We start from the raw sequence: 15,498 nt of genomic DNA, 5'->3' as shown, positions 1-15,498 counted from the left end.
TGTGTTGTAGATGCTTCAGACTTAGCCAGTGGAAGCTCCAGCCTCAAGCTGAAGGCTGACCTTTAAGGGGAAAAGTGACAACATTTGCTGACTTTTCCCAACATTGTAACCAAATAAATAGTGTCTTTAAGCAGAATTCACTGATGTTAAAGTTATTTAAACATTATTAAAAGTACTAATACTTTTATATAATATACAGGCCCTTTTCTAGCTACATTATTTTTGTTATGTTTGTGTTAGAGCCATTTTCAGGTATGTATATTTTTTTCTTGTTTATAATTCAGTGTTTTTAATTATCAGTGTCCCAAGGGCAAGATCAATCTTAATTATGTCCTTATAAAGCCCCATAGTCCCAGCGGTATATGTAATAGATAAGTGGCTGGTGATGAAGAGCCAAACGATAATGAGTTACACCTGAAGCAGGTCACAGAGAGGTGGAGATGGGTCATTGTTTAGGTAGCCAGGTGATGGAGATGTTATGTTGTTTGAAGTATATTGAGGGTTGTTTGTTGGTGTCTGTATGTGTATTTTTCTATGCTTGGAATTTCCTTTGCTCTCTTTGCTGTGGAGAGATGTTCCTTATCCTTTGAAGCCTGTTCTAATGCTACCGGGTCCCTGAAGCTTTTCTTGCTCTCCTTTCCCAGTGGAATTAACAGTTCCATCTTATCTGCCCCTAGCACTTTAATCCTATTTTATTACAGCACAGACACTGTCTTCCTGTTAGAGTCAAGGTCTTTTCTGCCTTCTCTGCCCAGCTGTGACCTACTTGAGCAGACAGTCTGTATCTGTTTCATTTCAGGACTTTATTATACATTACTACAAGTTTTCCAAGTATATGTTGAATTTGGCTGAAGGTTTTAATTTCTAATTGAAATCTTTTTTTTTTTTTTTTTTTCATTTCTCCATTTGTACATTGGTCTGTGTTTTCAGCTCAAAAGAGCTATAGGGAATCATTTGATCCCTGTTCTCTGCTTGTGCCCCCTGCTGCTGCTATGGAAAGCTGGGCTGTGGTCACTAAGGCTCATCTCTCATGTCTGTCCCCTCAGGAGTAAGACCGCAGCTCTCACAGACGACAGGATCAAGACCATGAGTGAAGTCATAACTGGCATCAGAACAATAAAAATGTATGCTTGGGAAAAGTCATTTGTAGAGCTTATTACCACATTGAGAAGGTAAGTTTTTATATATATCAAGTCACATTTTGTACTTTTTATTTCCTGTTTTTACTGAATGAATTTAGGAGTCTTACCAAGTTTTCACATTAATGTAAACTTAATTATACCCCACTCCCATATGTGGCAGTGGGGTTAAGTAGAATAGTGGGAACATAATTTTAATCTGCTCTCCCATTTACCATATATATATATATGTGTATATATATATATATATGTATATATAGCTACACCAGATGGCTTGTGGAATCTTAGTTCCAGGGATTGAACTCAAGGCCCTAGGCAATGAAAGTGCAGAGTCCTAACCACCAGGGAATTTTCTCATTTACTATGTTCTTAAAGGAAAAAAAAAAAAAAAAATATATATATATATATATATATATATACACACACACACACATATATATGCTTCTTATACAGAAATAAAATTCATAATATTTCTTAATAGTGCAAATCCCAAATAAGCAATAATTATAAAATTTTAGTATTTGAAATGATATTTAAACTAAAGCTGTAATTTATGTTAATGTAGTACAAAGGGGAGATTATAAAGGCTGGGTATAACTGTGTCAGGCCCAACTTTACGAATTAGTATTTTTCATTCCAAACAGCCATGGAAATATCAGTTTTTTTTTTAATTGTAATTGTTTTTATTTTTAGATAAACATAGATTCACATGCAGTTGCTTATAGTACAGGGACCTCCCATGAATCCACTGCTCAGTTTCCCTCAGTGGTAATTTCTGGAAACACTGTAGTGCAATATTGCAACAGGATGTTGACAACTATACAGGGAAGATACAAAATGTTTTCATCAGGACCAGGATTAAACATGTTGCCCTTCTATAGCACACCTACTTCCCTTCTGTCCCTACCACATCCTTAACCGTGTCAATCTCTAGTCTGGTCTCTATTTCTATAATTTTTTCATTTTTAAAGAATGTTATCTAAATAATACCATACAGTATGTTACCATTTTTGATTGACCTTATTCACTAAGAAGAATTCCCTAGAGACTCATCCAAGTTGTCTCATGTATAAGTATCTGGTTCCTTTTATTGTTGAGTAGTATTCCTTGAAAATGCTGGGGTTTTGCTCTGCTTTATATTTGTAGAATTTCTTTCATCTTTCAGTTAAATATCTGATGACTGTTTATACTCGAGCCCAGGGTGCTTAGAATTCTCTGGGTGCTCCCTGTCACCTCTCACTTTGCACCTTTGTGGGTGCCCCTCCCTCTGCTGGGGAAACAATCTCATCCTCCCTCTTCTCTGGCCTCCGCCAGCCCTGACTAACTGCATGTCGTCTCAGGTTCCATGTGTCTGTGACTTGCCCTGACTCCACTGCTCTGGGGTACACGCCTCTGCTCTGTACTCCCACGGGGGCTGTGTTGGCTGCCTGTCTAATGTCTTGGTGTCTCACAGTTTGGGGGTTGCTTATTCTGTCCCCCAACAAGTTCATGAGCTCCTGCAGGGATGGGCTTTGTCTTAGACATTCTCAAGGTACCTGGCACACGACTTGTGATTTCAAATGCTTGTTGACTGAATATTCAAATCCAATCTGATTGACTCAAAATATTTAAAAGTGTGACATGAAGGACGCTTTTAGTTGGAAGAGTGAAGTGGCAATGCAGTGTGTGGTCCTGGTGTCAGGGCAGACCCCCAGGTGTGCACTGTGTAGTGTCTCTGTGATGTGAGGGATGGTTTATCTTAATCTGTGTCCACTGCCTAGAAAAGGGCCACTCACACAGGGCACTGAATTCATGGGTTGATGTTGGTGTTCCTTTTAAAACCTGTTTCCTACTCTTTTCCAGGGATGAAATTTCCAAGATTCTGAAAAGTTCCTACCTTAGAGGAATGAATTTGGCAATTTTTTTTGCTGCCAGCAAAATCATGATTTTTATCACCTTCATCATTGCCGTGGTCCTTAACAACCGGATCACAGTCAGCCAAGTGTTTCTGGTGGTGATGCTGTTCGAGACTGTGAGGTTTACAGGCACCCTCTACTTCCCCATGGCTATCGAGAAGGTGTCAGAGGCCGTTGTCAGCATCAACAGAATCAAGGTTTGATGAAAAGCAATTTTTTTTAGTTGTAGGTGAACTTTATGAACAATGTCTTATTTGGTGTCACTGTGTGCCAGTTTGGTGACATTTAAGTCTCATTGCCAAAGCTGACAGTCTTTCCAAAATGTCATACATACTCCCCTCTCTTCCTATATAGCTGCTAAGCTGCTGCTAAGTCACTTCAGTTGTGTCCAACTCTGTGCCACCCCATAGACGGCAGCCCACGAAAGGCTCCCCTGTCCCTGGGATTCTCCAGGCAAGAACACTGGAGTGGGTTGCCATTTCCTTCTCCAATGCAGGAAAGTGAAAGTGAAGTCGCTCAGTCATGTCCGACTCTTAGCGACCCCACAGACTGCAGCCTACCAGGCTCCTCTGTCCATGGGATTTTCTAGGCAAGAGTATTGGAGTGGGTTGCCATTGCCTTCTCTGACTTCTTATATAGAGTGCATAACAAATATCATAAGATCCCTGCTGGTTTATGGGCAGCAGTAGCAGAGGCACAGGCTCTTGATGTGTAGTGATGACTGCAGGGTGATTAAAATATCTAAAAGCAGGAGCAGCAAACAGATTCCATCTCCTACACTGACTGGAATGACAAGGTAGTGACTGTACATTCCGGGTGTGAACAGGATTCCTTTCTGAGCCAGGAGGGGAGGAGATTGCTGAGAGGTCCTTGTTCCCTGGGCAAGAAGAGTAGCCACAGATTCACTCAGTTCTCTGTGTTTAAAAATGTGTTATTTCTTCCATAGATGCTCTTCTTCTTGATTGCTGAGCTTGCCTTTTGGATCTGCCTTTTCATTCCTGTTCTCTTTTCCCTTTCTGCTTAATCCATCTCAAGCTTCCCTCTTCTTTCTAACTTGTGATTCTTATCATACCCACTGTCTCCTTTTCCTAAGAGTCTGTAAATTTCCAAGGGCAAATAATTTACATCATCAAGACAAAGGCTTGGCACACAGTAGGTGCTCAATTATTCATGTCTGTATGAGTAGGTCTAAAATGAGAATAAATTGGCACTGTGACCTGGCCGGGCATGAGTTTGAGTGTCTGGGCTTTACAAAAAATCTAATTTGTTTTGTTCTTACTTTCTTACAGTGATGGATGGGCTGGTAATAGCTCTTTAGTGAAGTTAGATCACTCTGGGTGTGATTATATTTTATTTTTGGGTCTTGTCATCAAAGCCGATTTTTTTGTCATTAGTTTTCTCTACTATAAAAAACTATTACCCATAAAACATATCAATCATGTGGGTTCAGTTCTGGTCGCCTGAGTTTATCATACTCCCAAAATAGGCTCAAATTCATGTCCACTGAGTCGATGATGCCATCCAACCATCTCATCCTCTGTTGCCCCCTTCTCCTCCTGCCCTCAATCTTTCCCAGCATCAGGGTCTTTTCCAGTGAGTCAGCTCTTTGTATCAGGTGGCTAAAGTATTGGAGCTTTAGCTTCAGCATCAATCCTTCCAATGAACATTGAATATTCACGAAATTGAATGAATATTGAATATTCATGAAATTGAATGAATGCTGAATATTCATGAATATTGAATATTCATTCAATTCAAAGGGTAGATTTCCTTTAGGATTGACTGGTTTGATCTCTTTGCTGTCCAAGGGACTATCAAGAGTCTTCTCCAGCACCACAGTTCAAAAGCATCAGTTCTTTGGTGCTCAGCCTTCTTCATGGTCCAACCCTCATCTGTACATGACTACTGGAAAAACCATAGCTTTGACTATATGAACCTTTGTCAGCAAAGTGATGCCTCTGCTTTTTAATAAGCTGTTTAGGTTGGTCATAACTTTTCTTCCAAGAAGCAAGCGTCTTTTAATTTCATATCTGCAGTGATTTTGGAGCCCCAAAAGTAAAGCCTCTCACTGTTTGCATGTTTCCCCATCTATTTGCCATGAAGTGATGGGACTGAATGACATGATCTTAGTTTCCTGAATTGTTGGGGTCCTTTAATGGACCAGGACCTGGCGGTCCAGATCAATGATAAGAAAGTGAAAGAGAGAGCCAAAGGGAAGGAGAGAGAGAGACAGAGAGAGAAAAGAAAGAAAGAAAGACAGACACGGGGACCCAAACTCTTATGGAGCAAAGGTGCCTTAATGATTTTTCTGTGAGCATAAATAGGCTGTAGTACAAGAAATTTCTTTCAACAATGATAAAGATCAGAAAACCAAATGTACAGTAACTGTTACCAAGGGAACAAGGGATAATAATGGTCACAAGGTCAAGAGACAACCCATATCTCAAGGAAAAGGGGGGCAAGACTAAGCAGTTTTGTTGTAAAGAGAATGTTTACTAAAGGAGACCCAAGCCTGTCTCACACAATGACCTCTGTCCTGAGAGCTGCATGCAGTTTTACTGGCCTCTGGCAGAAGCTGATAAGGAACAGAGGATTTGTGAGAAACAGCATGTAGTTAAACACTCCCCGACAATGAATGTTGAGTTTTAAGCCAACTTTTTCACTCTCCTCTTTCACTTTCATCCAGAAGCTCTTTAGTTTCTCTTCACTTTCCGTTATTAGGGTGATGTCATCTGCATATCTGAGGTTATTGATATTTCTCCTGGCAATCTTGATTCCAGGTTATTCTTCATCCAGCCCAGCATTTCACATAATGTGCTCTGCATATAATTTAAATAAGCAAGGTGACAGTATACAGCCTTGATGCACTCCTTTCCAAATTTTGAACCAGTTCGTTGTTCCATGTCTGGTTTTAACTGTTGCTTCTTGACCTGCTTATAGGTTTCTTAGGAGGCAGGTAAGGTGGTCTGGTCCTATTTCTTTAAGAATTTTTCACAGTTTGTTGTGATCCACACAGTCAAAGGCTTTAGAATAGTCAGTGAAGCAGAAGTCGATGTTTTTCTGGAATTCTCTTGCTCTTTCTATGATCCAACGGATATTGGCAGTTTACCTCTGGTTCCTCTACCTTTTCTAAATCCAGTTTGTACATCTGGAATTTCTCAGTTCACATACTGCTGAAGCTTGAAGGATTTTGAACATTACTTTGCTAGCATGTGGAATGAGCACAATTATGCAATAGTTTGAACATTCTTTGACCTTGCCTTTCTTTGGGATTGGGCTTCCCTGGTGGCTCAGCTGGTAAAGAATCCGCCTGCAATGCAGGAGACCTGGGTTTGATCCCTTGGTTGGAAAGATCCCTTAAAGAAGGGAAAGGCTACCCACTCTAGTATTCTAGAGAATTCCATGGACTGTAGAGTCCATGGAGTTGCAAAGAGTCAGACTTGACTGAGCAACTTTCACTTCTTTGGGATCAGAATGAAAACTGACCTTTCCTAGTCCTGTGGCCACTGCTGAGTTTTCCAAATTTGATGGCATATTGAGTGCAGCACTTTAACAGCATCATCTTTTAGGATTTGAAGTGACTCAGTTGGAATCTCATCACCTCCTCTAGCTTTGTTCATAGTAATGCTTCCAAGGCTAACTTGACTTCACACTATAGGATGTTTGGCTCTAGGTGAGTGATCACACCATTGCAGTTATCCAGATTATTAAGACCTATGGAACCTGCTTCTCTTTTGTCTCCTTCATTGGCAGACGTGTTCTTTACCACTAGAGCCACCTGGGAAGCCCAAAGAACTACCATGCTGCTGCTGCTAATTCGCGTCAGTCATGTCCAACTCTGTGCGACTCCATAGACGGCAGCCCACCAGGCTTCCCCGTCCCTGGGATTCTCCAGGCAAGAACGCTGGAGTGAGTTGCCATTTCCTTCTCCAATGCATGAAAGTAAAAAGTGAAAATGAAGTCACTCAGTCGTCTCTTCTCGACCCCATGGACTGCAGCCTACCAGGTTCCTCTGTCCATGGATTTTCCAGTTAAGAGTACTGGAGTGGGGTTCCACTGCTTTCTCTGAAGAACTACCATATGATCCAACAATTCCAGTTCTAGGTATTTTCCCAAATAAAATGAAATAAGAGATATCTTTTCAAAATATATCTGTACTCCCATGTTCATTGCAATGCTACTCATAATAACCAAGATGTGGAAACTACCTGAATGTTCACTGGTGGGTGAATGAGTATAAAGTGAGTGTGTACATAAAGCAGAATGTTATTCAGTGTTAGGAAAAAAGGAAACTCAGCAATAGCAACAACATGGGTGAAACCTGAAGACATGATGAGTGACATAAGCTAGTCATGTGAGGACACATGCTGTATGATTCTGCTTGTAAGAGGTATCAAAAATAATCAAATTCATAGAATCAAAATCAAAGCTAAAGGGGAAATAGGGAGTTACTGATCAATAGACATAAAATTTCAGGTAAGAAAGATGAATATATTTTGGATTATCTCCTATACAGTGTTGTTTCTGTTGTTACCAATGATGTACCTTTAATTTACTGTAATAAAATGACAACAGAAATAGAATCCTGATAGCAATTGAATGGGATAAGCATAAGTGTCCCCATTTTACAGGTAAGGAAACAGGTCCTATAACAGATGAAATAGTTCACCCGTCTTTTCATCTCTCGTAAGTGACAGAACTAGGATTCTGCCCAAAGCCTGGTTTCTTGCATCGCCTTGTTAGTATATTCTGGCATGTGGAATCTCTCATTAAGTGTGGCTTTCATCATCTGTGGCCCTACATCTCTTTCTTTGAGCTCCTGGATGTAACTTTGAGCTGACTAAGCCACGTGTTTGTGGATTTCTTTCCTTCCCTGAACTCCAGACTTATCTAAAAGGCAGCTACAGTGCCTTGTTCATCTTTGTACTCCTCACAAATAGCCAATGCTCAGAAAATGTGCAACTGAAGTACCTTCCAGCTCCATCATGTCTAGGCTCCTGCAGATGCCTAACTATTAAGAATGGTTGTAGTGGAGACAGTGGTAACTCTGATTCTCAAATCAATTATGTGACGCACTTAAAGGAGATGCATGAAAGGGGACCTGCAGAGTTTTTCGGAGTATGGTGCTCAAAAATATTTGAGCAGGATTTTTTATTTATTTTCCACCAAAATGTACCTGAACAGTGTCTGAGGCTTAAAATTACTTTCCATGTAAATGTGTGTGGTAACATTAAAATTATAACCTACTGAGAACTTTAAATTTTCCTGGGGCTTTGTCAGGATGCTTTGTGTTCTGATTAAACATCATTGATTTGAGCAAGAAACCTAGATTTTCTCATGTTCATACATTTTCTGGCGGGATGATGGTCTAGGAATTTAGAGATCTTTTAGGCAATAGTTGTTTTCAGTAAAGGCGGGACCAATGGCCAAGAATAAGCATGGTGAGAAGGTTGGTGTTAGTATGACACATTGTTCCAAGGTGAGTAGAAATAATTGTTGAACTATTTTTTTTCTTTTACATATTAGACTCTTATTCAGCTCATATAATTTCTGCAATGCTTAAGAAATTTTTATTTCTCTAGCTCATCAGAATCCCTTGAATGCCTTTTAAAAAAATCACACCTTGGTGTTTCTGATTCACTAGGTTTTTGCTAGGGCCCAAAGTATCTGTGTCTTTAGTCAATGTGCCATGCATCTGAAAATCAGCCAAACCTGGGAAATATTGCCCTAGTTGTAGACAGAAACACACAAAGTCATCAGGTATTTTAGCAAATATAAAATACGACAGGATGTTGTTGAGATTAAAATAATTTGAGAGGAAAACCCTGTCTTAATTTATGCTAGACTTTTGGTGGGGTGCGGGGGAGTAAATTTGAAATTTATCCACCTATTTCATCACTTCACAAAATAATGGAATACTACCTACCTGAAGTCTGGAGCAGGCTAGATGAGTATCTTCAGTGGCAGGTAAGCACATGCAGAGAAGTCCTTCCTCCTTGGAATGTATATTTTATCAAGTGAGGGGTTACTGCTACTGCTGCCGCTAAGTCACTTCAGTTGTGTCCGACTCTGTGCGACCCCATAGACGGCAGCCCACCAGGCTCCCCCGTCCCTGGGATTCTCCAGGCAAGAACACTGGAGTGGGTTGCCATTTCCTTCTCCAATGCATGAAAGTGAAAAGTGAAATCGCTCAGTCGCTCAGTCGTGTCCGACTCCTAGCGACCCCATGGACTGCAGCCCACCAGGCCCCTCCGTCCATGGGATTTTCCAGGCAAGAGTACTGGAGTGGGTTGCCATTGCCTTCTCTGAGTGAGGGGTTAAAATAGAATCAAATAGTGAAACTCATAGTGGAGGCACATTTGTCTGTCATTAGTCCTTGGAAGGAAAAGTCTGAGGTGCCATGAAGTGCTTTGGCAGAATCACTGGTGTAATTTTGGAGGTCGTGTTTCCTGGGAAGGCTGAGGAAATTACCTGGAGAATTCCGTGTGTAGGGCTGGGGGAGGTGGGAGGCTGATGCTTCTCATTTTCCTGGGGAAGGTGATGTGATAAAGGCTTTTAGTGCATGAGAAGGGCATTCATGCATTTAAGGAACCAAAAATGTTTGAGCCTCCAGAGTATGGAGTGCTAGAGGCCTGATCAGGGGACTATGTAAGTCCCTACAGGTAACTTTAAGATTTTTTATCATCTCAGAGTTCCCTCTGGCTGCAGGTTCTAAATGTGCTGGAGTTTGGAGCCAGACTTTCTCCTTGAGGAGAAACTAGTCCACTTACTGAGAAACTTACAACTTTCCTCATGGCCTGAAACTCTTCATATTATATATACACAAAAACATACACACACACACCCTACACACACACACACACACACACACACACACACACACACACACACACATATAATATGTGTGTATTATATACACGCACAAACCTATATATATAAAATACTCTATGTATCCTGTATTCACTATGTTGCTGTATATCTGATGCACTGTATATTTTATTCTATATATTATTTAGTGTGTTCTGATGTGAACCAACACTTTAAGTACAGTTGGAAAAATGATATGTAGGCTATATGAAGTTTGTTATCAATTCCAGGAAAGCAGTTATGTTTGTTTGTGCTTTCATCCTGCAAACTAAACTGTCTGTTTTTCCTTTCTCTGCAGGACTTTCTGTTACTCGAAGAGATACCACTGCATGACCATCAGCTGCTGCCATCAGATGGTGAAACAATTGTGGATGTGCAAGATTTAACTGCTTTTTGGGATAAGGTAACAAGTCCTCCACCTCAGGATCATGACTGCTAATAAAACAACTGTGACATAGATTTATAAGAAAATTTTGAGGTTTTACACATGGTGTAAAATGTGACTTACTCATACACTGAAAGTATGTTATAAAACTTCTCAAAATCAGGAATAAGGTTTGAAACTACTGGAGATTATAAAATCAGCTAAGACATCTTACAGGTTGTTCTCTCTCTCATTTTCAACAGAGCTTTAGAGTATTAGCATATCTTGAACTTAAATTATGTACACTGGTAATGTTAGAATTTACAGGGTTGGGCATACAAAATGCTGCGGTATGATGTGGGTTAACTAACAAATACACAACCAGTTGTTAGAAACAACAGCCTGTGGGGAATCATGTACATTTTCTGTATACTGATCTTCACAGACCATCTTAGTACACACGGAGTGAGGCTGTGATCTGGATCTTGTCTGTGGGGTAGAGTGGGGGCTCCCCCATCCTAATCTTCTGGAAGCTTCTGGCTACTTTGGTGGCAGCCAGGGACAGGAGGAGACAGCAAGTGGACATCGTGAGCTCCAGTGATTCCGTTCAAAGCTTTCACTGTATGGAAGCTGACATGGAGAACTGGCGATGTTCCAACACTTGGTTTATTTATAATGTTCAGGCAAACAGGGAAAACAGAAGAATTTGCTCTCAAGTATTGCACCCCCAGTGCAGCCCCTTTATTGACAATTGAAATGCTCGCCTGCAACCTGGTTCCATGGTCCTCTGTGCACACTGTCCTGTGTCAGTGTGGGTGAGTCAGGAAAACTGAACCCACACCACAGGAGGGTAGGTTAGGTCATGGGTTAGGTCATAGGGAGCCCTCAGGAGGGAGAGGGGCACAGACGTTGGGGTTTTTGAGAGAAGCTGAGTCTGAATGAAGCCCCTGCTGGGTTGGGAGGCAGGAGATTCTGTAACCTGCTCCCCTAGACAGCCAGGTGGGCAGGTGGGGGGAGGTCTCAGGGACCCAGTTCTCATTCATGAAATGGTGGGACTTGGTCTGTTTTTAAGCTCTAAAATAAATGGTCCTGTGTGAGCCTCCAGATTTCATGGAACAGGGGTTTCCAACTGTGTCTGCACAGAGTTAGGGCTCAGCTGATGATCCTTGTTGAGTCAGTGTCCCCTGATCCTGGGTAACCATAATGGGAGGGGACCCAGTGCCTCTGAGCTGTCAAGTGCTGCCCCCTTCTGGTCATGGCAGAGTAGTGCCTGCCCGAAGCCTGAACAGGGAGGGAACTCAATGTCCTGTCCTGACAAACTATGAGGGGAGGGGACAGGGATGATGATTGTATGTGGTTCATTGTTTTGTTGTCACACCTGAGTGAAAAGTAGTAAAATAGGACCCTAAGTGTCAACGCGAAGAAAGGCGTGAAGTTTAAACAAATGCTTCTTGTATATTAAAATCTAGCTTCTTACTGATTTTTTTTTTAATTTTATTTTATTTTTAAACTTTACATAATTGTATTAGTTTTGCTAAATATCAAAATGAATCCGCCACAGGCATACATGTGTTCCCCATCCTGAACCCTCCTCCCTCCTCCCTCCCCATACCATCCCTCTGGGTCGTCCCAGTGCACCAGCCCCAAGCATCCAGTATCGCACATCGAACCTGGACTGGCAACTCGTTTCTTACATGATATTCTACATGTTTCAATGTCACTCTCCCAAATCTTCCCACCCTATCCCTCTCCCACAGAGTCCATAAGACTGTTCTATACATCAGTGTCTCCTTTGCTGTCTCGTACACCTGGTTATTGTTACCATCTTTCTAAAGTCCATATATATGCGTTAGTATACTGTATTTATGTTTTTCCTTCTGGCTTACTTCACTCTGTATAATAGGCTCCAGTTTCATCCATCTCATTAGAACTGATTCAAATGTATTCTTTTTAATGGCTGAGTAATACTCCATTGTGTATATGTACCAAAGCTTTCTTATCCATTCATCTGCTGATGGACATCTAGGTTGCTTCCATGTCTTGGCTATTATAAACAGTGCTGCGATGAACATTGGGGTACACGTGTCTCTTTCCCTTCTGGTTTCCTCAGTGTGTATGCCCAGCAGTGGGATTGCTGGATCATAAGGCAGTTCTATTTCCAGTTTTTTAAGGAATCTCCACACTGTTCTCCATAGTGGCTGTACTAGTTTGCATTCCCACCAACAGTGTAAGAGGGTTCCCTTTTCTCCACACCCGCTCCAGCATTTATTATTTGTAGACTTTTGGATCGCAGCCATTCTGACTGGTGTGAAATGGTACCTCATAGTGGTTTTGATTTGCATTTCTCTGAGAATGAGTGATGTTGAGCATCTTTTCATGTGTTTGTTAGCCATCTGTATGTCTTCTTTGGAGAAATGTCTATTTAGTTCTTTGGCCCATTTTTTGATTGGGTCATTTATTTTTCTGGAGTTGAGCTGTAGGAGTTGCTTGTATATTTTTGAGATTAGTTGTTTGTCAGTTGCTTCATTTGCTATTATTTTCTCCCATTCTGAAGGCTGTCTTTTCACCTTGCTAATAGTTTCCTTTGATGTGCAGAAGCTTTTAAGGTTAATTAGGTCCCATTTGTTTATTTTTGCTTTTGTTTCCAATATTCTGGGAGGTGGGTCATAGAGGATCCTGCTGTGATGTATGTCAGAGAGTGTTTTGCCTATGTTCTCCTCTAGGAGTTTTATAGTTTCTGGTCTTACGTTTAGATCTTTAATCCATTTTGAATTTATTTTTGTGTATGGTGTTAGAAAGTGGTCTAGTTTCATTCTTTTACAAGTGGTTGACCAGATTTCCCAGCACCACTTGTTAAAGAGATTGTCTTTAATCCATTGTATATTCTTGCCTCCTTTGTCAAAGATAAGGTGTCCATATGTGCATGGATTTATCTCTGGGCTTTCTATTTTATTCCATTGATCTATATTTCTGTCTTTGTGCCAGTACCATACTGTCTTGATAACTGTGGCTTTGTAGTAGAGCCTGAAGTCAGGTAGGTTGATTGCTCCAGTTCCATTCTTCTTTCTCAAGATCGCTTTGGCTATTCGAGGCTTTTTGTATTTCCATACAAATTGTGAAATTATTTGTTCTAGCTCTGTGAAGAATACTGTTGGTAGCTTGATAGGGATTGCGTTGAATCTATAAATTGCTTTGGGTAGTATACTCATTTTCAATATATTGATTCTTCCAATCCATGAACATGGTATATTTCTCCATCTATTAGTGTCCTCTTTGATTTCTTTCACCAGTGTTTTATAGTTTTCTATATATAGGTCTTTAGTTTCTTTAGGTAGATATATTCCTAAGTATTTTATTCTTTCTGTTGCAATGGTGAATGGAATTGTTTCCTTAATTTCTCTTTCTGTTTTCTCATTATTAGTGTATAGGAATGCAAGGGATTTCTGGGTGTTGATTTTATATCCTGCAACTTTACTATAGTCATTGATTATTTCTAGTAATTTTCTGGTGGAATCTTTAGGGTTTTCTATGTAGAGGATCATGTCATCTGCAAATAGTGAGAGTTTTACTTCTTCTTTTCCAATTTGGATTCCTTTTATTTCTTTTTCTGCTCTGATTGCTGTGGCCAAAACTTCCAAAACTATGTTGAATAGTAATGGTGAAAGTGGGCACCCTTGTCTTGTTCCTGACTTTAGAGGAAATGCTTTCAATTTTTCACCATTGAGGATAATGTTTGCTGTGGGTTTGTCATATATAGCTTTTATTATGTTGAGGTATGTTCCTTCTATTCCTGCTTTCTGGAGAGTTTTTATCATAAATGGATGTTGAATTTTGTCAAAGGCTTTCTCTGCATCTACTGAGATAATCATATGGTTTTTATTTTTCAATTTGTTAATGTGGTGTATTACATTGATTGATTTGCAGATATTGAAGAATCCTTGCATCCCTGGGATAAAGCCCACTTGATCATGGTGTATGATCTTTTTAATGTGTTGTTGGATTCTGATTGCTAGAATTTTGTTAAGGATTTTTGCATGTATGTTCATCAGTGATATTGGCCTGTAGTTTTCTTTTTTTTGTGGCATCTTTGTCAGGTTTTGGTATTAGGGTGATGGTGGCCTCATAGAATGAGTTTGGAAGTTTACCTTCCTCTGCAATTTTTTGGAAGAGTTTGAGCAGGATAGGTGTCAGCTCTTCTCTAAATTTTTGGTAGAATTCAACTGTGAAGCCGTCTGGACCGGGGCTTTTGTTTGCTGGAAGATTTTTGATTACAGTTTCAATTTCCGTGCTTGTGATGGGTCTGTTAAGATTTTCTATTTCTTCCTGGTCGAGTTTTAGAAAGTTGCACTTTTCTAAGAATTTGTCCATTTCTTCCACGTTGTCCATTTTATTGGCATATAATTGTTGATAGTAGTCTCTTATGATCCTTTGTATTTCTGTGTTGTCTGTTGTGATCTCTCCATTTTCGTTTCTAATTTTGTTGATTTGATTTTTCTCCCTTTGTTTCTTGATGAGTCTGGCTAATGGTTTGTCAATTTTATTTATCCTTTCAAAGAACCAGCTTTTGGTTTTGTTGATTTTTGCTATGGTCTCTTTTGTTTCTTTTGCATTTATTTCTGCTCTAATTTTTAAGATTTCTTTCCTTCTACTAACCCTGGGGTTCTTCATTTCTTCCTTTTCTAGTTGCTTTAGGTGTAGAGTTAGGTTATTTATTTGACTTTTTTTCTTGTTTCTTGAGGTGTACCTGTATTGCTATGAACTTTCCCCTTAGGACTGCTTTTACCGTGTCCCACAGGTTTTGGGTTGTTGTGTTTTCATTTTCATTCGTTTCTATGCAAATTTTGATTTCTTTTTTGATTTCTTCTGTGATTTGTTGGTTATTCAGCAGCGTGTTGTTCAGCCTCCATATGTTGGAATTTTTAATAGTTTTTTCTCCTGTAATTGAGATCTAATCTTACTGCATTGTGGTCAGAAAAAATGCTTGGGATGATTTCTATTTTTTCTAAACCTGAAACTTTTTTTTGGTGATGAAAGTTAATTATTTTTTTTAGTAAATGATTGCCTTATTATCAGTTCAGCTGTTTACAGAGAAATCTTTCATTTTGAAGATTATCTAGACTTTTTTATACAGACTCTATGCTTTTAGTCTTTGGGGCATTTTACTTAATTACATGTAACCACTGTGTATGTATTTTTAAACATAACAGTTACTGACAATTTTCTTAACACTTAG

At 39.9% G+C, this 15,498-nt stretch overlaps 1 protein-coding gene across 1 annotated transcript in view; it reads left to right on the top strand.

The window, feature by feature from the left end:
• LOC109567080 (ATP-binding cassette sub-family C member 4-like) overlaps positions 1-15,498 on the top strand; it is a 113,715-nt gene that overhangs the window by 14,514 nt on the left and 83,703 nt on the right. The window contains 3 exon segments of the mRNA XM_019971826.2: positions 1,047-1,172; positions 2,982-3,231; positions 10,200-10,304. Of these exon segments, the coding sequence (XP_019827385.2) occupies positions 1,047-1,172; positions 2,982-3,231; positions 10,200-10,304 (481 nt within the window).

The sequence above is a fragment of the Bos indicus genome, chromosome 12 (assembly GCF_029378745.1).
Source record: "Bos indicus isolate NIAB-ARS_2022 breed Sahiwal x Tharparkar chromosome 12, NIAB-ARS_B.indTharparkar_mat_pri_1.0, whole genome shotgun sequence".
In the NCBI taxonomy this organism is placed as follows: Eukaryota; Metazoa; Chordata; class Mammalia; order Artiodactyla; family Bovidae; genus Bos; species Bos indicus.
This window is presented reverse-complemented; position numbering and strand designations above follow the sequence as displayed.